We start from the raw sequence: 23,859 nt of genomic DNA, 5'->3' as shown, positions 1-23,859 counted from the left end.
TCATAATATGATAGAATTCTTCATCAAGATGGAGAGTGACGTAGTTGATTCTGAGCCTTGGGTCCTGAATCTTAAAGGAAATTACGATGGTATGAGGCGTGAGTTGGCTATGATGGATTGGGAAACGTTACTTAAAGGGATGGCGGTGGATAGGCAATGGCAAACATTCAAAGAGCGCATGGGTGAACTGCAACAGTTATTTATTCCTGTCTGGCGCAAAAGTAAAACAGGAAAGGTGGCCAAACCATGGCTTACAAGGGAAATTAGAGATAGTATTAGATGCAAGGAAGAGGCATACAAATTGGCCAGAAAAAACAACAGACCTGAGGATTGGGAACAGTTTAGAATTCAGCAAAGGAGGACCCAAGGGATTGATTAAGAGGTGGAAAATAGTGTACGAGAGTAAGCTTGCAGAGAACATAAAAACTGACCGTAAAAGTTTCTATAGGTATATGAAGAGAAAAAGATTGTTGAAGACTAATGTAGGTCCCTTACAGTCAGAAACAGGGGAATTTATAGTGGGGAACAAAACAATGGCTGACCAACCAAATACATACTTTGGTTCTGTCTTCACACAGGAGGACAGTAATACCAGAAATGTTGGGGAACACAGGGTTTAGTGAGAGGGAGGAACTGAAAGAAATCAGTATTAGTAGGGAAATGGTGTTGGGGAAATTGATGGGATTGAAGGCCGATAAATCCCCAGGGCCTGATAATCTACATCCCAGAGTACTTAAGGAAGTGGCCCTAGGAATAGTGGATGCATTGGTGATCATCCCATAGACTCTGGAACAATTCCTACAGATTGGAGGGTAGCTAATGTAACCCTACTATTTAAAAAGGGAGACAGAGAGGAAACAGGGAATTATAGACCAGTCAGCCTGACGTCGAGCCCAGAGCCCATTATAAAAGATTTAATAGCTGAGAACATGGAAAACAGTGGCAGAATCGGACAGAGTCAGCATGGATTTATGAAAGGGAAATCATGCTTGACGAATCCACTGGAATTTTTCGAGGATGTAACTAGTAGAGTTGATGAGGGACAGTTAGTGGATGTGGTTTATTTGGACTTTCAGAAGGCTTTTGACAAAGTCCCACATAAGAGATTGGCGTGTAAAATTAAAGCGCTTGGAATTGGGGGTATTGTATTGAGATGGACAGAAAACTGGTTGGCAGACAGGAAACAGAGTAGGAATAAACAGGTCTTTTTCTGAGTGGCAGGCAGTGACTATTGGGGTACCGCAGGGGTCGGTGCTGGGACCCCAGTTATTCACAATATATATTAATGATTTAGATGAGGGAATTAAATGTAATATCTCCAAATTTGCAGATGATACAAAGCTGGGTGGGAGGGTGAGCTGTGAGGAGGATGCAGAGATGCTTCAGCGTAATTTGGACAAGCTGAGTGAGTGGGCAAATGCATTGTAGATGCAGTATAATGTGGATAAATGTGTGGTTATCCATTTTGGTAGCAAAAACAGGAAGGAAGACTATTATCTGGATGGCTATAAATTGAGTGAGGGGAATGTGCAATGAGACCTGGGTGTCCTTGTACACCAGTCGCTGAAGGTAAGCATGCAGGTACAGAAGGTGGTAAAGAAGGCAAATGGTATGTTGGCCTTCATAGCCAGAGGATTAGAGTACAGGACAGGGATGTCTTGCTGCAATTGTACAGGGCCTTGGTGAGACCACACCTGGAATATTGTGTGCAGTTTTGTTCTCCTTATCTGAGGAAGGATATACTTGCTAAAGAGGGAGTGCAGCGAAGGTTTACCCGACTGATTCCTGGGATGGCGGGACTGACGTATGAGGAGAGATTGAGTCGATTAGGATTATATTCGCTGGAGTTCAGAAGAATGAAGAGGGATCTCATAGAAACCTATAAAATTCTAACAGGACTAGACAGAGTAGATGCAGCAAGGATGTTCCCGATGGTGGGGGAGTCCAGAAGCAGGGGTCACAGTCTAAAGATATGGAGTAGACCACTTAGGACTGAGATGAGGAGAAATTTCTTCACCTAGAAAGTGGTGAACCTGTGGAATTCATTACCACAGAAAGTAGTTGAGACCAAAACATTGTATGTTTTCAAGAAGGAGTTAGATATAGCGCTTGGGATGAAAGGGATCAAAGGCTATGGGGAGAAAGCGGGAGCAGGCTATTGAGTTGGATGATCAGCCATGATCATAATGAATGGCGGAGCAGCCTCGAAGGGCCTACTCCTGCTCCTAGTTTCTATGTTTTGGTCGGAAAAATGAGGCAAGGCAATAGAAAGTAAAGGATACGATTTGAAAGCGATTGCAGAAGCAGAGGGTCCTGGGAATATAAGTGCACAAAATATTGAAGGTGGCAGAGCAGGTTGAGAAATTGTTCAGTAAGCCATAGAAAATCCTGAGCTTTATAAATAGCGGCATGGAGTTCAAAAGCAAGGAAATTATGACGAACCTTTATAAAACAACCATGGCCTTACCTGGAATATAATGTCCATTCTGCGAGGATGTGAGGGCATTGGAGAGGGCACAGAAAAGATTTATTTGAATGGAATGCACCAAGTAGTTAGGATTTGGAATGTGCTGCCTGAGATTGTGGTTGAGGCAGATTCAATGGGAATTAGCTAATTATCTGAAGAGAATAAAAATTGCTGGACCATGAGAAAAGGGAGGGGAATGGGACTAGCTGAATTGCTTTCATAGGCAGCTGGCATGAACATAATGGACTGAATGGCCTCCTTCAATGCTGCGTAACCATTTTCTGATTCTAACTGAAGTAATTCCTGGAATTGCTTTACCAATAATAAGATTCTATTTGTTTTTCAATATTTTATAAACTTTATCAGCTATTGGAATGGCCAGTCAACTGCTTAATGGGATAGTTGCTTTGAATCCTTGTTTTGAAATGATGGCCAGTAATTTCTGGTGGAGTGGCAATTGAGTTGGGTTGCCACTTCACTTGTAATTACTTCCCTTGAAATGCAGCTGCAACTATCTTGCCTGACCTTCCAACTCAGGCGGGCTGAGATCTATGTAGCGTGGGGGGTTCCCTAGGCCTACAGTTGAGGGCAGCTTGGTCAAAGATAAGTAAGCCACCTTCATGGCACTGGCTGCCATAAAGCAGGTAAGTTTAAAGGTCCAGCCACTTTGACAAGCTAGCAAGAAGAATTTGGGTGGGGCCAGGTCAGGCCTGTGAGGGTGTGGGGTTGGTTTGGGTCCGGTTAGGTCAGGCCTATGGTTGGAGTGAAATTGGGGGTGGGTGGGTGGGTGGGGGGGGGGGGGGGGGGGGGGGGGGCAGCGCGGAGTTAGACTCATAGACATCTTCAGCACAGAAGATGGTCAACAAATATCTGACTACACTATCCCATTTTCCAGCGCTTGGCCCATAGCCCCAGAGGCCATGGCAATGCAAGTGAATATCTAAATACTTCTTAAATGCTATGAGAGTTTCTGACTCAACCACCCTTTCAGGCAGTGAGTTCTAGACTCCCACCAGCCTCTGGGTGAAAAACTTTCTCCTCAACTCTCTTCTTGGCCTTCTACCTTTTACCTTAAATCTATGGCCCATGGTTATTGACCTCTCTACTAATGGGAAAAGTGCCTTCCTAGCCACCCTATCTCTGCCCCTCATAATCTTTTACACCTCTATCAGGTCCCCTCTCAACCTTCGTTGCTTCAAGTTAAGCAACCAGCCTATCCAATCTTTCCACATAGCTCAGACCCTCCAGCCCAGGCAGCATCCTGGTAAATCGCCTCTGCACCATCTCCTGTGCAGTCACACCCTTCCTATAATGTGGTGACCACAATTGCACGCATACTCCAGTTGTGGCCTACCTTCAAGGATCTATGAGTTTGCACACCAAGGTCTCTCTGATGTTCAGTACTTTCCAGGGTCCTGCTATTCATAGCATAATCCCTTGCTTTGTTAGCTCTCCCCAAGTGCATTATCTCACACTTTTCGGGGTTGAATTCCATTTGCAACTGCACCTCCCACCTGACCAGTCCATTGATATCCTTCTGCAGTTTACGACTATCCTCCACACTATTTAACACCCTACCAATTTTCGTGTCATCTGCAAACTTCCCTACGTTTAAGTCCAAATCATTTATGTGCACCACAAACAGCAAGGGACCCAGCACCGAGTCCTGCAGAACCCCACTGGAAACAGACTTCCAGTCACAGAGACATCCCCCTACCATTATCCTCTGCTTCCTGCTTCTCAGCCAATTTTAGACCCAACGTGCCACTTTACCTTGGACGCCATGGGCTCTTACTTTCTTGACCAGTCTGCCATGAGGGACCTTATCAAAAGCCTTGATAGAGTCCATGTAGACCACATCAAATGCATTACCTCATCAACACTCCAGGTTACACTCTGGGAAGCCTACAAAGACCAACAAAGGACAACTAAAAAAAAAAATAAGGAGGGAGAAGATTAAATAGGAGGGTAAACTAGCCGTAATATAAAAGAAGATTGCAAGAGTTTTTTTAGATATATAAAGGGTAAGAGAGAGGCAAAAGTGGACATTGGGCCGCTGGAAAATGGCGCCGGAGAAGTAGCAGTGGGGAACAAAGAAATGGCAGAGGAACTGAATAGGTACTTTGCGTCAGTCTTCACAGTGGAAGACACGAGTGACATCCCCAAAGTTCAAGAGAGTCGGGGGGCAGAGGTGAGTATGGTGGCCATTACCAAGAAGAAGGTGCTAGGAAAACTGAAAGGTCTGAAGGTGGATAAATCACCTGGACCAGATGGATTACACCCCAGAGTTCTGAAGGAGATAGCTGAAGGGATAGTGGAGACGATAGTGGTGATCTTTCAGGAATCACTGGAGTCAGGGAGGGTCCCAGAGGACTGGAAAATCGCTAATTTAACCCCCCTGTTTAAGAAGGGAGTGAGGCAAAAGACGGGAAATTACAGGCCGATTAGCCTGACCTCAATCGTTGGTAAGATTTTAGAGTCCATTATTAAGGATGAGATTTCAGAATACTTGGAAGTGCATGGTAAAATCAGGCAAAGTCAGCATGGTTTCATCAAAGGGAGGTCATGCCTCACAAATCTGTTAGAATTCTTTGAGGAGATAACGAGTAGGTTAGACAAAGGAGAGCCAATGGATGTTATCTACTTGGACTTCCAGAAGGCCTTTGACAAGGTGCTGCACAGGAGGCTGCTCAGTAAGATAAGACCCTATGGTGTTAGAGGCAAGGTACTAGCATGGATAGAAGATTGGCTGTCTGGCAGGAGGCAGAGAGTGGGGATAAGGGGTTCCTTCTCAGGATGGCGGCCGATGACTAGTGAAGTTCCGCAGGGGTCAGTGTTGGGACCACAACTTTTCACTTTATACATTAATGATCTAGATGAAGGAACTGAGGGCATCCTGGCTAAGTTTGCAGATGATACAAAGGTGGAGGAACAGGTAGTATTGAGGAGGCGGGGAGGCTGCAGAAGGACTTGGACAGGTTAGAAAAATGGGCAAAGAAGTGGCAGATGGAATACAACGTGGGGAAGTGTGAGGTCATGCACTTTGGTAGGAAGAATAGAGGCATAGACTATTTTCTAAATGGGGAGAGAATTCAGAAATCTGAAGTGCAAAGGGACTTGGGAATCCTAGTCCAGGATTCTCTTAAGCTTAACTTGCAGGTTAAGTCGGTAGTTAAGGCAAATGCAATGTTGGCATTTATTTCGAGAGGACTAGAATATAAAAGCAGGGATGTGCTGCTGAGGCTTTATAAGGCACTGGTCAGACCACATTTAGAATATTGTGAGCAATTTTAGGCCCTGTATGTCAGGAAGGATGTGCTGACCCTGGAGACGGTCTAGAGGAGGTTCACAACAATGATCCCAGGAATGAAAGGCTTAACATATGAGGAACATTTGAGGATTCTGGGTCTATACTCGATGGAGTTTAGAAGGATGAGGGGGATCTGATTGAAACTTACAGAATACTGAAAGGCCTGGATAGAGTGGACGTGGGGAAGATGTTTCCATTAGTAGGAGAGACTAGGACCTGAGGGCACAGCCTCAGAGTAAAGGGAAGACCTTTTAGAACAGAGTTGAGGAGAAACTTCTTCAGCCAGAGAGTGGTGAATATGAAATTCATTGCCACTGAAGGCTGTGGAGGCCAGGTCATTGAGTGTATTTAAAAACGAGATAGGTTCTTGATTGGTAAGGGGATCAAAGGTTACGGGAGAAGGCGGGAGAATGGGGTTGAGAAACTTATCAGCCATGATTGAATAGTGGAGCAGATTCCATGGGCTGAATGGCCTAATTTCTGCTCCTATGTTTTATGGTCTTATGGTTACCTCCTCAAAAAATTCAATCAAATTTGACAAACATGACCTTCCCTTAACAAATCCATGCTGACTATCCCTGATTAATCCATGTCTCTCCAAGTGCGAATATATTCAGTCCCTCAGAATTCTTTCTAGTAACTTCCCCACTACCGAGGTTAGACTGACTGACCTGTAATTTCAGGGTTGTTGGGATTGGGTCAGGCCAGGCCTCTGTGTTGGTGGTGTGAGGTGGGGGAAGGGTGGGATCGGGTTTAGTTGGGCCGGGTCAGGCCGAGGGAGTGGGGGTCAGGACCAGGAGTGGAGGGTAGTCAGGATAATGGGATCAGTGGAGTAGTCCCATGTAGAGTAGTGGGGGGTGGAGGTGATGAGGGGTGAGTCCTGTGGGGGGTGCTGCAGAGTGGGGTGGGTCCTGTGGGTTGGTGGCTGGTATGGGACCTGTGGGGTTGGGCGGGAGTGGTCAGGATGGGTCAGTGCTATAGTTACTAGAAGCTAGAAGTGGTTTTACTTCTAATGTTTTTGGGTAACTATTGCTGTAAGACACTCTGAACCATCGAAAATTTGGGACTTAAATTGCATTTTCGGGTGGTTCCCAATGCAGGGCAATTACTCAAAGGAAGTTTGAACTTTCCAGGCAATTGCCTTGCAATCCTTACCTGGGAACTTCCAGGCTGGTGGGTGGGGTGTTCCCAGCACATCTTTGGTGCACCCCTTAGATATACTGTCCTGGAGCTTGGAAGTTATGACTCAATACTTCTGGTAATAAAAATATACCAAACCAATATTTTTTTAAAAACACTATAAATCACCTTAGTAGAAGGATAGAATACAGATATTTTTTATTGGTGAGAAACTGTTAAATGTTGTCTTTAGGAGTTTAGATGTTCTTGTAAAGAAAACATAAAGTTAACATGAAGGTACAGCAAGTATTGGTTCCTGGGTTGAGACAGCTGCCCTATTGGTAGAGATTGAGTAGAATGAGTCTATACTCTCTGGAGTTTAGAAGAATGACGCAAGATCCTGAGAGTGCTTGACAGGGTTACTTCTGAAAAGCTGTTTCCCCTGCCTGGAGAGTTTAGAACTGGGGGACATAGTCTCCATTTCAGGGATAGGTCATTTAAAGCTGAGATGAGGAGAAATTTCTTCACTGCAAAGGCAATGGGCCCTGACAATATTCCAGCAAAAGCACTGTACACTTGTGCCCCAGAACTTCCCCTCCCCTAACCAAGCTATCCTAGTACAGCTACAACACTGGTATCTACCTGGCAATATGGAAAATTGCACTGATATGTCCTGTACACAAAAGCAGGGCATATCCAAACTGATCAATTACCCCCTGTCCCATCAGTTTACTCTCCACCATCACTAAAGTGACGAAAGTGGTCATCATCAATGCTGTCAAGTGGCACTTGCTTAGCAATAACCTGCTTACTGATGCTCAGTTTGGGTTCAGCCTTGGTTCAAACATGGACAAAAGAGCTGAACTCCAGAGGTGAGTTGAGAGTGACTGCCCTTGACATCAAGGACACATTTGACCTAGTGTGGCATCAAGGAGCCCTAGCAAAACTGGAGTCAATTGGAATCACTGTGGCAACAAGAGTAGGTCAGAGGCTCAAAAGCCTGTCCACCATCTACAAGGCACAAGTCAGGAGTATGACGGAATACTCCCCACTTGCCTGGGTGAGTGCAGCTCCATGGCACTCAAGAAGCTTGACACCATCTGGGACAAAGCAGCCCGCTTGATTGGCACCTCATCCACAAACATTCACGCTCTCTATCATCAAAGCACAGTGGCAGCAATGTGTACCATCTACAAGATGCACTGCAGGAACTCACCAAACCTCCTTAGACAGCACCTTCCAAACCCACGACCACTACCATCTAGAACAGTTGCAGTAGGTACATGGGCAAACAACCTCTTGGATGTCCCCTTCCAAGCAACTCACCATCCTGACTTGGAAATATATCGCCGTTCCTTCAGTGTTGCTGGGTCAAAATCCTGGAACTACCTTCCTAACAGCACTGTGGGTGTGCCTACAACACATGGACTGCAGCAGTTCAAGAAGGTGGCTCACCACCACCTTCTCAAGGGCAAATAGAGATGTGCAATAAATGCTGCCCTAGCCAGTGATGCTCACATCCCATGAATTGAATAAAAAAAACATTGTGATTTGTGAATCTTTAGAATTGTCAGCCCTAGAAGGCTGTGAATATTCAGTTATTGAATATATTTAACTCCGATCAATAAAAGTTTTGGGCACAAAGGGGATTTGGGGATTGGGCAGAAAAGTGGAGTTGAGGCCAACAACCTGCCATGATTTTATTGAATGGTGGAGCATTCTTGAGGGGTTGTATGGCTTCATCCTGCTCCTATTTCTTTTGTCCTTGAATATTATTTCCAGCTAAATGGCAAGAACTGGACAAAGATATACACGCAAGTTCGAACTAGTACAAGGCAAATTTAGAAATAAATCCCTGGAATGGCAACTAATGTTGAGCCGAGTTGAAAAATGCTGACTTAAAAAGAACTAATTTTATGAAATGATCAGTTGTAGGTACAATGGTTACAGGTACAAGAAAAATAAATGAATAGCTGCTAAATTGCTTGAGTAGATGTTACATGATAGTACTGCAGGTTCATTTGTGTTTTGTCTTATTTTTTTAAATGCAGGAGTTATTGAATCTATCTGTGTAAGTGCAGAAGGAGCTCTGTTCTGCTCTGTTGGTGATGACCAGGCAATGAAGATTTTTGACGTAGTGAACTTTGATATGATTAACATGCTCAAATTAGGGTAAGGAATTAAAAATTATGCATTGTCTTTTTTCTCCACATTTGAAGCAATGCTTTTAGTAATATTGCATCAATGCTTTGCAACTGAAGTTGCACAACTCAGCATGGCATGCATTTCCTGATGTTGAAGAAAATTGTTGTATTTAAATTAAAAGTCCTAATAGCTGCCAGTGTACTTATTTTAGAATGGTGATGAAATGGAACTGTTGTTTCATGAAATTAGTCCAGATGAGCATTCATAATTTGGAAAAATTATACTTTGCTATCACCAGGTAAAAGATTTCCCAATACAATTATCATCACTTAAGCAAAATACTACTGGTGCTGGAAATCTGAAGTCAAGACAGAAAATACTGGAAATACTCAGGCCTGGCAGACCTGAAATGTTAACAAATTGTCAATTGATATTATTTTATTACAGTGATTATGGTAATCCTTTTTTATGGTTGGCCACTGCCTTTATACAAACATTGGTCAACACAGTAAGAAATGGTTGCATGGTTAAAATGCTTCATCAAAATCATTACATCTTTTCCACATTCTGTCTCTATTTCTATTGCTGTCTTGGTAAATATCTATAGCCATATTCTCTTCCTTTTTCTATTGTTTTCCACTAACCCCCACAAAAAAACACAGGTGGCTTGATTATCTGCCTGGCTGAACTTGTTCTTACTTTGAATAATGTCTACTTTGACTTGTAATCTGCTCCTGTGTCGTAATGGCTATTCAGCCTATCGAGTCCCTGCTGCTTTTTTCTGTAGAGCAGTCCAATCAGTCCCGCCCTACTCTATCCCGTAGCTCTGCAACTTTATTTCCCTCAAGTGCACATCCAATATCCTTGTGAAATCATTCCTCACCACTGCTTCCACCGCCCTGGTAGGCAGCGAATTCCAGGTAATTATCACTCTATACGTAAAAATGTTCTTCCTCATATCTGCCCTGTCACTATTGCCTAAAATCTTAAACCTGAGTTCCCTAGTCCTTGTATCAGCTAATGGGAACAGCTTATCTTTGTATACCTTCTCTAAACCTGTCATAATCTTGTACATCTCTATCAAATCTCCCCTCAATTTCCTTTGCTCCAAAGGAGAACCACCCCAGCATCTCCAACCTAACCTTGTAGCTAAAATAGCCTCATCCCTGGATCTCCTCTGCATCCTTTCAAGGAACCTCGCATCCTTCCTAAAGTGTGGTGACCAGAACTGAATGCTATACTCCAGTTGTGGCCTAACCAGAGCTTTATAATGGTTCAACGCTATTCTGAAGAAGGGTCATATGTTGGCTCTGTTTCTCTCTTCACGGATGCTGTCAGACCTGATGAATTTTTCCAGCATTTTCTGTTTTTATTTCAGATTTCCAGTATTTGCAGTATTTTGCTTTTATTTAAACTGCTTTTGTACTCTCTACCTTTTATTTGTGAAGCCTAGGAACTCATACACTTTGCAAATTGCCCTTTCAAATATCAATGCACATGAACCCATGTCCCTATGTACATTCAATCTATTTTTCTCTCCCTATTCTTTTTGCCAAAATGCATTACATCACATCTCACTGTATTAAATGCCATCTGTCACTTGTCTGCTCTATCTATGTCCTTTTGTAGTTGATCGGTATCATCCTCACTGCCACACCTCCAAGACTCCTCTCACTTCCTCCAAATTAAAGTGTCATCATGGGAACCCCTATGTATCCTGGCACGGCCTGCCATTTTGTGGGGTATGGGGAACTGACTCCCAGAGCTACCCTGATTACACTTGCTCAGAAGATCATAAGAAATAGGCGCAGGAGAAGGTCATTCAGCCCATTGAGCCTGCTCCACCATTCACTAAGATAATGGCTGATCTGAGTGTGGCCTTATTAGTGAACCCTATGAACTCCACTCTCCTGCCTGCCCCCCCAATAATCCTTGACTCCCTCAATAGTTAAAAAATCGGTCTAACTCAGCCTTGGATATATTCAGTGACCCAGATTTCACTGCTCTCTGGAGAAGAGAATTCCAAAGATGAATGACCCTTTGAGAAGAGAAATTCCTCCTCATTTCTGTCTTAAATGGGAGATCCTTATTTTTAAACTCTGCCCCCTAGTTCTAGATTCCCCCACAAGGGGAAAACACTGTCAGCATCTACGCTGTCAAGCCCCCTCAGAATCTTATGTTTCAATAAGATTACCTCTCATTCTTCTAAACTCCAATGAGTATAGACACATTCTGTTGAACCTTTCCTCAGAAGACAACACCTCCATCCTAGGAATCAGCTTAGTGAACCTTCCCTGAACTGCTTCTAATGCAGGTATTTCCCTCCTTAAGCTAGGAGACCAAAATTGCCAACCCACTTCTTGTAAGGATTCTATTGCATTCTCCTAGCTTTTTCATGCTCATTGCATCCATTCTCTTGATGCCACATTCCACATCAATGCTTCCAGTAGGTCTTCCTTCCTCCTCAATGGAGGATTCCACATTATCATGTTTGAAGGGATACTCGACTGTAGCCATCACATTTTTCATACTTGCGCCCTCATCCCTTCCCTTCCCCCTCGAGACCATGAAAGGATCCTTTGCCCTCACCTTCGGCCTGAGCAGTCTCCACATTCAATATTTCCACCCCCTCCAGTGTAATGTCACCACCAAATACATCTTTCCCATCCCTCTGCTTTCAGCATTCTGAAGGGACTGTTGCACAAAGTCTTGATCCTTTCCTTAATCACACCCCCACCTGTACCTTCCCGTGCAAGTACATCAGATATAATACCTGCCCTTTTAACTTTTCACTGTCCAGGCCCCAAACACTCCTTCCTAGTGAAACAACAATTTCTTACAAGTTAATTTACCTCTTTCGCTGCTCATGATGCAGCCCCCTTTCCATCAAATGCAGATTGGCTGATTGCTGAATAATTCTATTCAGTTCACAAGTGTGAACCTGAGCTTCCGGTTGTTTGCCATTTTAATTCTTCTCCTCACTCGCATTCTGACCTTTCTGTTTTTGGCCTCCTACACTGTTCCAATGAAGCCAGCGAATAACATTTCATCTTTTGATTGGGGACTTTAAATTTAAAAGCTTCCAGACTTAACATAGGGTTCACTAATTTCAGATCATAAACACTACTCCCATTGTTTTGGAGGCAAATGCTGGTAATGATAGAGTACTTGTGTTTCTTTTAAGTACACATGAGGAAGGCAACAGGAAGTTACCTTATGTATTCTTTTCCCTAGTCTTACATTCCATGAAAAAATAAAATGAGTTTCGCTGACAAGGCCAGCATTTGTTGTTCATCCCTAGTTTTTCTTTTTTGAACTGCTGCAGCCCATCTGGTGTAGGTACACCCACAATGCAGTTGGGTGGGAGTTCCATGATTTTGACCCACTGTCACTGAAGGAACGGTGATTTAGTTCCAAGTCAAATGTTCTTTGATCTGGAGGGGAACTAGCAAGTGCATTGGTTGCCCTTGTCCTTCTAGTTGGTGGAGGTCATGGGTTTGGAAGGTGCTGTCCAAGGAGCCTTGGTGAGTTCCTGCAGTGCCTTTTGTACATGGTACACACTGCTGGCTCTGCACGTCTGTAGTAGAGGGAGTAAATATTGAAGGTGATGGATGGGGTGTCAAATAAGCAGGCTCCTTTGTTCTGAATGGTGTCAAGCTTCTTGAATGTTGGAGCTTCACTCATCCAGGCAAGTGGGGAGTATTCCATCACACTCCTGACATGTGCCTTGTAGATGATGGACAGGCTTTAGGGAATCAGGAGACACATTTCTTAATGCAGCATTGCTCATTGAAATTGAAAATGGGAGGGTCTTTATGAGCAATTGAAGAGGAAAGCACAAGACCATGGTGCTTGGAGAAATGATCAGAGGAGATGCCTTTAGGCAAATCACTACTACAATAAATCAATACGTCGATGATAAACCTACAATGAGTTTTGAATTAAATTAGTTAAAATTTTATCTTTTACAGGTACCATCCTGGTAAGTGTGGGTGGATTTACTCACCAGGAGATGCTATATCTGCTGTGGCATGTTCAGAAAAAGTCACTGGAAAGATCTTTGTATATGATGCCAGAGGAAGCAACCAGCCACTACATGTCTTTGAAAAACTGCATAGTTGTTCTCTCACCGAGATTAACTTAAATTCTGTCTACAAGGTTGTAGTATCGACTGACAAATCAGGAATGTTGGAATACTGGACTGGGCCACCCACTGAGTACAGGTTCCCCAAAAATGTGGAGTGGGAATATAAGACGGATACAGACCTGTATGAATTTGCAAAATGTAAATCATACCCAATTAGCATCACATTCTCCCCTGATGGGAAAAAAATGGCTACTATTGGTTCTGACCGCAAAGTAAGGATTTTCAGGTTTTTGACTGGAAAGCTCATGAGGGTGTTTGATGAATCCCTTACAGTAAGTGAAAACCTATCTTTATCCTCAATTAATGTCTGTAATGGGGGATGGAACACTTTTTTTCCATCTGGTGCCAGCAGTGCATGTACAGAGACCAAGTGTAACCTGCTATAAAGCTGTCTTCATTCCAATGTCTGAGCTAGCCTTAATGCAACTTTGTGTCTCTCTTTCTCTGAACAGCCATTCATAAGTCTCTGTGTGATTGCCAATTTAGACCCAATTTGTCCTGCATTTTAGGCAGCATTATGCTGTGAGCTTGCATTCAGGGGTTAGGATTGTTGAACCCTTACCAAAGTAACTATTTTCATGTATGAACTTGGGCGGTGTGCATTGGCTGTTCAGCCACAAGAGGGCATTTGGGCTAAATCCAATCCTGTTCTTGCCCACTGTCCCTAAACATGTACTTCAGCAGTGACCAGATATTGATGTTGGGTCTCTTGGTGCACACGTTTAAAGCAGCTCCTAGTGACAAGCAGTAACCTTCAGTGAAATAATTTTGTGTTCTTTGTTCCACTTTGCATACACCATCCATCTGATCTTGATCTGTTATGTACCTTTCTTCCATCTGGCAAAGACTTCATTCTTTCTGCTACGTGCTGGAATTCTCCCTCTAAAAACCTCTGCATTGCTCTATCTCTTTCCCACCTTAAGAGTCCATTAATATTTACAGTCCTCCCTTCAGTCAGTGTCTGATTCTTGTAGTTCTTGCACAATGTCTGATTGCTTCTCTCTGCCTTCTCTATGAAGCACCTCTCTATGTATTTCTACATCAGTGGCATGTAAGTTATAATAATGAGTGCACCTCTGAGTTCATGTATGATGTTTAGTAATTGACAAATGGAGCTTTTATTTCTACATGCAGATTGGAAGCTACAATTTACTTTGTAGCCCTGGCTCTTGTTCTCTGCTTTACTGTTTTATTTTGAAGACCATGTATAATTCAGGGGTGAAATTGCATTGAAGGACAAATGGTCCTTCCATTTTGCCAAGTGTCAGACCATTGTCATAAAGAGCTATTAATGTATATAATGTTATTAGAAATTATTTTAACTTGGTCTTGTAGTAGGGTCTATGCCTGTGGGTGTGAGTGTGTGTTAATTGGATTAAAGCCAGCTAGCCTGGGTGCTTTGATGTATAGTGGTTTTGAGATGTAAACAGAGGTATATTTGCATTTTGTTGAATAAACCATTCAAAGACTGGGGGTGAATTCTTGCACCTAGCTAGGAGACACCAAAGCAATATGTTTATATTAGTAATAAAATTCATACTATGAAAGGGGTTTTATTGTTAGAAGAGGTGAAGTTCAAAGGGCCTGGTGATACAATGGGAATTTACATTCAAAGGGAAGGCTAGGTACATACAGAAGAGTTTGTGTGTGGAAGTCAAAGGCATGTAAGATCTAAGCCTATAAGCCCTACCACTGTGTCTGCGAAGGAACAAATTGAAAGGGACCTCATTTTGAATTTGTGAGATACAATGTACTTTGCCTGGTGTCCATTTAAAGTCTATGGGTTATTATGATCTTGGGGAAGATTACCTGGGAGTGATTAATTTGGGGATTTGTTTAATAGCTATTACAGAAGTAATTTGTAGACCTGTGTATGGGCTTAATACCTTGTTACATTAATAAATGTTTAATTTAGTTTATATAAGAAACCTCTGGAGGCTTGATGGTTTATTTCTGAATTCAGAGCTGCATCTCAAATATACCAATTGGAGATATGGGTTATGACAGTTGTTTAAAGTTTCCCTCTGGGATTTTGAATAACTCAACCTTTACCAACTGCTGTGTCATAACAGCACCTTGAGGCACTCTGAGGTTGGCACCTTTTTTAGCTGTATCTGCTAAAAAGTCCCAAGTGGTATCCTGAACTTTATTTCAAACTGTCACGCAACAAAGTCAATATATTTATTTTTCTAAAAAGCATCTGGATGCTACTGAAAAAAGCCCTATGCATGTGTAGTTAATTCTCTCTTTCTGAACAGCGAGATGTAGAGCCAGCAATCTAGCTCAGCCCTGCCAACTATAGAGTGATCAAAAACAGAATTACCTGGAAAAACTCAGCAGGTCTGGCAGCATTGGCGGAGAAGAAAAGAGTTGATGTTTCAAGTCCTCATGACCCTTCAACAGAACTAGGTGAATCCAAGGAGACGGGTGAAATATAAGCTGGTTTAAGTTGGGGGGGGTGGTGGAGGGGGGTGTGGTTGTAGGGATAAGCAAGCAGTGATAGGAGCAGATAATCAAAAGATGTCACAGACAAAAGAACAAAAGAACACAGGTGTTGAAGTTGGTGATATTATCTAAACGAATGTGCTAATTAAGAATGGATGGTAGGGCACTCAAGGTATAGCTCTAGTGGGGGTGGGGGGAGCATAAAAGATTCAAAAATAATGGAAATAGGTGGGAAAAGAAAAATCTATATAAATTATTGGAAAAAACAAAAGGAAGGGGGAAGAAACAGAAAGGGGGTGGGGATGGAGGAGGGAGTTCAAGACCTAAAGTTGTTGAATTCAATATTCAGTCCGGAAGGCTGTAAAGTGCCTAGTCGGAGGATGAGGTTCTGTTCCTCCAGTTTGCGTTGGGCTTCCCTGGAACAATGCAGCAAGCCAAGGACAGACATGTGGGCAAGAGAGCAGGGTGGAGTATTAAAATGGCAAGCGACAGGGAGGTTTGGGTCATTCTTGCAGACAGACCGCAGGTGTTCTGCAAAGCGGTCGCCCAGTTTACGTTTGGTCTCTCCAATGTAGAGGAGACGGCATTGGGAGCAACAAATGCAGTAGACTAAGTTGAGGGAAATGCAAGTGAAATGTTGCTTCACTTGAAAGTAGTGTTTGGGCCCTTGGACAGTGAGGAGTGAGAAAGTGAAGGGGTAGGTGTTACATCTTTTGCGTGGGCATGGGGAGGTGCCATAGGTGGGGGTTGAGGAGTAGGGGGTGATGGAGGAGTGGACCAGGGTGTCCCGGAGGGAACGATCCGTACAGAATGCCGCCGGGGAGTGAAGGGAAGATGTGTTTGGTGGTGGCATCATGCTGGAGTTGGTGGAAATGGCGGAGGATGATCCTTTGAATGCGGAGGCTGGTGGGGTGATAAGTGAGGACAAGGGGGACCCTATCATGTTTCTGGGAGGGAGGAGAAGGTGTGAGGGCAGATGCGCGGGAGATGAGCCGGACACCTTAAACCAGCTTATATTTCACTCCTCTCCTTGGATTCACCTAGTTCTGTTGAAGGGTCATGAGGACTCGAAACGTCAACTCTTCTCCGCCGATGCTGCCAGACCTGCTGAGTTTTTCCAGGTAATTCTGTTTTTGTTTTGGATTTCCAGCATCCGCAGTTTTTTGTTTTAATCTCTGTGTTTAATTGACTGCCACTTCTCTTCAAGAAATGCCTACCTTGAAGAAGCTTTGTTCGTCTCTGCGACAAGATTTCCGTATCTTTCTTTTGCCTTGTTCACCTTCATTGCTTTCCATTTCTCTCCTGGTGTTTGACAAGGTGTTTACTAAAACCCGCTTTCACAGCCATATCTCCTTTCTCAGTGACTGTCTCCGTCTCCGAATTACCCCACGTGGATTTCAACTGAAATTCCACTCACCATGTTTCGAACCCACCCAGCATTACAGGTATCTCCGGGACATAAAACGTTTCTCGGACTGCTGTTCCCGTCACATTCTGAGATCCACACTCAGTGCCATGCGCCGCCATATGAACACACTCGACCTCTCCCTCCAGCAGCACCGCCGTACCCTTTTTCAAAGCTGCGCGTGCCCCCAGTTTCATTTTATTCTTCGTCTCATCCGACGCCGCAACAAGAAACTTTTTCTCTTTCTCTCAAGTGCTAAGGAACGCAAGCTCCAACAACTCATCGACACCAACACCCATCTAGGACCCTCCACCCCTGCCTGTCCCTCCGTCCCCACCCCATCTTCCAATCCCAGCCCCAGCCATGTATTCACTATACCCCCTGACCTTCCCCTCTCCGACGCTGAACATTCAGTGCTTAGCAAAGGACTTAGTTTCATACCCTTACACCCTCATCTCAATGAATTTCGGGCTCGGCACGATGCTGAACTCTTCTTCCACCATCTTCGTCTCTGGGCTCACTTCTTTGGGCAGGAGTCCTCTCCCCGTTCAATGGATCCTTTTACCCACCTCCAATATTCTCCCTCCACCTGGACCCCTCCCTCTGGATTCTTACCTTCTCTTGATCTTTTCATTGAGAACTGTCGGCGTGACATTAGTCGTCTCAATTTCTCTGCTCCTCTCACCCATTCTAATCTCTCTCTCTGAACTTACTGCACTCCGTTCTCTCAGGTCCAACCCTGACATTGTCGTCAAACCCGCTGACAAGGGTGGTGCTGTTGTTGTCTGGCGCACTGACCTCTACCTCGCGGAGGCTGAGCGTCAACTCGCAGATACTTCCTCCTAACTCTCCCTGAACCATGACCCCACCACTGAACATCAAGCCATTGTCTCCAGGAATGTCACTGACCTCATCTCCTCTGGGGATCTTCCTCCCACAGCTTCCAACCTGATAGTCGCCCAACCTCAGATGGCCCACTTCTACCTCCTACCCAAAATCCACAAACAGAACTGTCCCGGTAGACCGATCGTGCCAGCTTGCTCCTGCCCCAAGGAACTCATTTCTCGTTATCTTGACTCCCTTCTTTCTCCCCTTGTCCAGTCCCTTCCCACCTACATCCGTGATTCCTCTGACACCTTACGTCACATCAACAATTTCCAGTTCCCTGGCCCCAACCGCTTCCTCTTCACCATGGACGTCCAATACCTGTACACCTCCATCCCCCACCAGGATGGGCTGAGGGCCCTTAGCTTCTTCCTCAAACAGAGGAACAATCCCCATCCACCACTACTCTCCTCCATCTGGCTGAACTTGTTCTCACACTGAACAATTTCTCCTTCAACTCCTCTCACTTCCTTCAAATAAAAGGTGTGGCTATGGGTACCCGGATGGGCCCAGCTATGCCTGTCTCTTTATGGGGTATGTGGAACATTCCTTGTTCCAGTCCTACTCCGGCCCCCTTCCACAACTCTTCCTCCGGTACATCGATGATTACTTCGGTGCTGCTTCATGCTCTCGTCGGGGCTTGGAAAAATGTATTAATTTTGCTACCAATCTCCACCCCTCCATCATTTTCACGTGGTCCATCTCTGACACTTCCCTTCCCTTCCTTGACCTCTCTGTCTCAATCTCTGGTGATAGACTGTCCACCAATATCCATTACAAGCTTACCGACTCCCACAGCTACCTCAACTACAGCTCCTCACACCCCGCTTCCTGTAAGGACTCCATCCCATTCTCTCAGTTCCTTCGCCTCTGTCGCATCTGTTCTGATGATGCTACCTTCAAAAACAGTTCCTCTGACATGTCCTCCATCTTCCTTAACCGAGGTTTTCCACCCACGGTCGTTGACAGGGCCCTCAACCGTGTCTGGCCCATCTCCCGCACATCCGCCCTCACGCCTTCTCCTCCCTCCCAGAAACATGATAGGGTCCCCCTTGTCCTCACTTATCACCCTACCAGCCTCCGCATTGAAAGGGTCATCCTCCGCCATTTTCGCAAACTCCAGCATGATGCCACCACCAAACACATCTTCCCTTCACCCCCCCCCTCCCCCCCCACCCCACACACTAGCGGCATTCCGTAGGGATCGTTCCCTCTGGGACACCCTGGTCCACTCCTCCATCACCCCCTACTCCTCAACCCCCACCTATGGCACCTCCCCATGCCCACGCAAAAGATGTAACACCTGCCCCTTCACTTCCTCTCTCCTCACCGTCCAAGGGCCCAAACACTACTTTCAAGTGAAGCAGCATTTCACTTGCATTTCCCCCAACTTAGTCTACTGCATTTGTTGCTCCCAATGCCGTCTCCTCTACACTGGAGAGACCAAACGTAAACTGGGCGACCGCTTTGCAGAACACCTGCGGTCTGTCCGCAAGAATGACCCAAACCTCCCTGTTGCTTGCCATTTTAATACTCCACCCTGCTCTCTTGCCCACATGTCAGTCCTTGGCTTGCTGCATTGTTCCAATGAAGCCCAACGCAAACTGGAGGAACAGCACCTCATCTTCTGACTAGGCACTTTACAGCCTTCCGGACTGAATATTGAATTCAACAACTTTAGGTCTTGAGCTCCCTCCTCCATCCCCACCCCCTTTCTGTTTCTTCCCCCTTCCTTTTGTTTTTTCCAATAATTTATATAGATTTTTCTTTTCCCACCTATTTCCATTATTTTTGAATCTTTTATGCCCCCCCCCCACCCCCACTAGAGCTATACCTTGAGTGCCCTACCATCCATTCTTAATTAGCACATCATTTAGATAATATCACCAACTTCAACACCTCTGTGTTCTTTTGTTCTTTTGTCTGCGACATCTTTTGATTATCTGCTCAGATCAATGCTTGCTTGTCCCTATAACACCCCCCCATCCCCCCCCCCCACACGGGCCCCAACTTTAACTAGCTCTGTTGAAGGGTAATGAGGACTCAAAACGTCAACTCTTTTTTTCTCCGCCAATGCTGCCAGACCTGCTGAGTTTTTCCAGGTAATTCTGTTTTTGTTTTGGATTTCCAGCATCTGCAGTTTTTTGTTTTTATCTTTATATAGATTGACCAACTTGGCATTTGCAGCTTAACTGGGCTATTAGTTCCCAGAATTATTAAAGTTAAAAGCTAACATGTGATTTTTTATTTTCATCACTGCCTGTTGGAGGAAAGTCTTAACAGTTTGCCCCATACCCTAAAGTTCTGTACATTTATTCAGTATATTCCACCAGGTCTGGAATTCATAGAAAATTTCAATTTACAATTTACAATTATTCTGTAGTAGAATTCAGTGCTCTATGAATAGAACTCTTTTATTTTAATGTTTTTAAGATGTTTACAGAACTACAGCAGATGAGACCACAGCTTCCTGACATGGAGTTTGGCCGGCGCATGGCTGTTGAACGAGAACTGGAAAAAGTGGATGGAATAAGGCTAACAAATATCATTTTTGATGAAACTGGACATTTTGTACTTTATGGTACAATGCTGGGAATCAAAGTAATAAATATAGAAACAAACAGGTATATAATCCATGAAAATAACACTGCTTGAAATGAATACAATAGTAGACTGGCAACTGTGAGATAGTATTGAATATTTGATACCCTATGACATGACCCTTTAGTTTTTTTTTCTCGTCTCTTCATATATAGTTTGTGACAATTTGCATTTACGCGACACCTTCAATATAATGGATGTCTGCAAATACAGAAGCAGGAAAGAAGGCTAATCAGTCAAAGGATTAGAAATAATTGAAGTATTTGAGACTTTCTTCCTAACGGACAGTGATACAAATAAAATGGCATGGGGAGAGGGATTTAAGGAAATATGAAGTACCCAGATAGCTGAAGTAGAATGAAGTAGTCACTGATGGTAGAATGGAGGGAGAAACACCGGAGTTGATATCATCAGTTAACCACACTGATTTTGGCTGGAAACCTGTGTATGTTAGTTGAGGACATTGGGCTTGGCTGTGTCTTCCTGTTATAGAATACAGCACAAAGGGAGCCCATCTTGGGGGGTACCAGCTTTATTGAAAGAGCTATTCAATTAGTCCCATTTCCTTGCCCTTTCCCCATAGCTTTGCAAAAGCTTCCTTTTCAAGTATGTATCCAATTCCCTTTTGAAAGTTACTGTTTAAATTGTTTCCATCACCCTTTCACACAGGGTGTTTTAGATCATAATATTACTACCTCCACTATTATACAGAATATACAACATTGAAACAGGTCATTTGACCCAACTACTAAGATGCTTTGAGAGCATGAATGAAAGTGTTTTTGATTATTTTGCTTCATATTAGTAAATTCCAATTCTGGTGGGAGCCAACTGAAGGGCTTTCTTCATTGTCAGCACAAGCTTACAGTGCAAGGTAAGCTTATGCTCCACAAGACACACATTCAAATAATTCTCCTTATGGTTTGGCAATAGAAGATTAAACTGAGTCAGGCTGTCCATGGAAGGCTTAATAGCAACTCACACTGTGTTGTACAGAGCCATGGTCATATCCCATCTGGAGTTTTTCAACATTCAGTTTTCCTCTGGCACTGAACCTCAGGAAAGTTATATGCCTTGGAAAGCATACTGCAAGATTTTGGGATTTAGTATCAGTATGATACCATACCTTAAAATGGCTAAATTAAGAGGATGGTTGCATTTATTGCCTTGAAGTTTAAAGTTGAAATTTAAAAGGTTGGGTGTCAAGGCCTTTAAAATATGATTTGATTTTTTTTCTGGTGTGCATTCCAAAATAGGGGGACACAATCTAAAAATTAGAGCTGGGGCAGTTGAGAGTGAAATCAAGAAGCATTTTTCATGCAAAGTGTAATGGAACCCTTAAAACCAAAGGCTGTGGCAGTTTTCAAGACTATTGGTTTTTATTGGGTAAGAATGTCAGAGTAATGGTGCAAAGGCAGGAAAATGGAGTTGAGCTACAGATCAGCCATTATCTAATTAACTCGCTGAATGTGCTCCTCAATACAGAAAAGATTAAAACATTTTGCTTTTCAGAGGAAAAAGCATATCCTTAGCAGGAGTGAGAAAGGAAATAGAAAATAGTCATTTGGCTGTACAGGATGGTCGCAAGAATACCAGTGTCAGGGAAAGCAAAAAATTTGAGCAACAGGTGAAGCTAGCTGTTTCACGCTGCTGCAATGCAGTAGCAACACAAGTGGTACTTGCCACTAACAGGATGCTGCCATCAAGCCGGACTATCTCACAAATGTGTAATATGGTATATGCATTTCAGTGCCAGTGTGATGCTAGTTACATAGGCTGTACACCCCAAAGACGGGCAGATCATATCAAACATGTCCCTTCTGCTGTTCGCGATGGGCAGGGTACAGATCGTACCCAACCAGCCCGTGTATGCAAAACTCAAAACACATTGTCCAACATTAGATGTGATTCTGCAATTGGTCAACATTTGCTAAATAATCCTCAGTGTGCTAAGAATTACACTGACAACTAATTGACATTTCAATTGGGCTCACAGTGTGGCATATTTCCGTGTCTGGAAGCTACATATATTAATACACTATTAATATATTAATATACTAAAGAACATGTACACACATTATGTTTGTTTCAGCTAAACAAAGTAAGTGATGGCCTTTTGCTGGTTCATTCCTCAGGGCAATGCCTTGACTTCAATCAGAGTCAAGCTGCTTGGTTTAAATTCATACAATGCTTGGCAGTTAACTATCAGTCACCATTAACTGGTGCATTCTCCATGGCAATTCTCTACCAATCAGAGTCCACTTTCCAACCAATCAGCACTCTCTTCTCATACAGTATAAAGATATTGCTTCCCCTGACATTGGTATTCTTGTAAATTGCCCTGATGATTGCAAGACACATAGCTTCTACAAAATGTCTTTTTTCAGCAATACTCAGAAGATAGAAGAGTTGATGGGCAAAAACATGATAAATAATAGGTTTTTAAAAGGCTTTTGGAAGTAAGGAGATACTTCGGGAAAGGATTCCAGATTGCAGTAACACGGTTACTGAAGAGTGGCCATCTGTGGTTGAGTGGAGGGAGAGGAATGAAGATTGAACTGGAGATCGAGAGGTAGAGGGGTGCATAGTTGAGTATAGAACCAGAGGAGACTAGTGCAGCAAGTGGGTGAGGCCATGGAATGATTTGAAAACAATATGTGAGTGCTAGCAAAGCTATGAAAGATCCCAGGGTAAAGATTTTTTTTTAAAATCTGAACAAAGATTAGTCCCACCTTAGTGAAAGTAGCTTCCAAAGGGACAGAAAGCACAAGACTTTGCTCCTTGTTTCAGGTTCTCCAGTTATAATGGTTTGGTTGTTCTGCCATTGCATTTTATTTTCTTTGCTTCCTCTCCAAGTTACTGCTCAAGCAAGATGCAAAGAAACAGCAACAGGACATTTTTTGAAGGATTTTAAAATAATGCACTTAAACTAAAGATGGTGAGGGATAATATATTGCCACGCTTTTAAGTGCTACTGTGATGTGATTGTAGTGGTATCATTTGAAAAATTAATTATCATCTTTTTCTCCTCTTGAGGTGTGTGCGTATCTTGGGTAAGCAAGAAAACATCCGGGTGGTGCAATTAGCCTTGTTCCAAGGTGCAGCTAAACAGGCACAAGTTGTAATAACCATGGAGATGAAAGCTTCTGACAATCCTGTGCTACAAAACGTTCAACAGGACCCAACTGTGTTCTGTACAGCATTTAAAAAGAATCGATTTTATATGGTAATTGGGAATTTATGATGAGCAAATTGGTCAGTAATTCCTAGTATTAAAAGTTTTAACTACTTTTCTACCTTCTCAGCAATACAGAGAAGGGTGAAATTGCATGTCG

The 23,859-nt window shown here is 43.5% G+C and overlaps 1 protein-coding gene across 5 annotated transcripts in view; it reads left to right on the top strand.

Moving 5' to 3' along the window:
* The window catches only part of ppwd1 (peptidylprolyl isomerase domain and WD repeat containing 1), a 41,459-nt gene that overhangs the window by 11,725 nt on the left and 5,875 nt on the right, over positions 1-23,859 (top strand). For all 5 annotated transcript variants that reach the window (XR_005944296.1, XR_005944295.1, XR_005944293.1 and 2 more), the window contains exons 4-7: positions 8,948-9,068; positions 13,013-13,460; positions 20,357-20,547; positions 23,561-23,750. Coding sequence is in view for 2 of the 5 variants with exons in the window: in XM_041198348.1 (XP_041054282.1) it covers positions 8,948-9,068; positions 13,013-13,460; positions 20,357-20,547; positions 23,561-23,750 (950 nt within the window). In the remaining 3 variants the exon portion in view is untranslated. The remainder of the gene's footprint in view (positions 1-8,947; positions 9,069-13,012; positions 13,461-20,356; positions 20,548-23,560; positions 23,751-23,859) is intronic.

This window comes from Carcharodon carcharias, chromosome 1 (assembly GCF_017639515.1).
Source record: "Carcharodon carcharias isolate sCarCar2 chromosome 1, sCarCar2.pri, whole genome shotgun sequence".
In the NCBI taxonomy this organism is placed as follows: domain Eukaryota; kingdom Metazoa; phylum Chordata; class Chondrichthyes; order Lamniformes; family Lamnidae; genus Carcharodon; species Carcharodon carcharias.
Note: the sequence above shows the minus strand (reverse complement) of the source record. Positions and strands in the feature narration are given on the sequence as shown.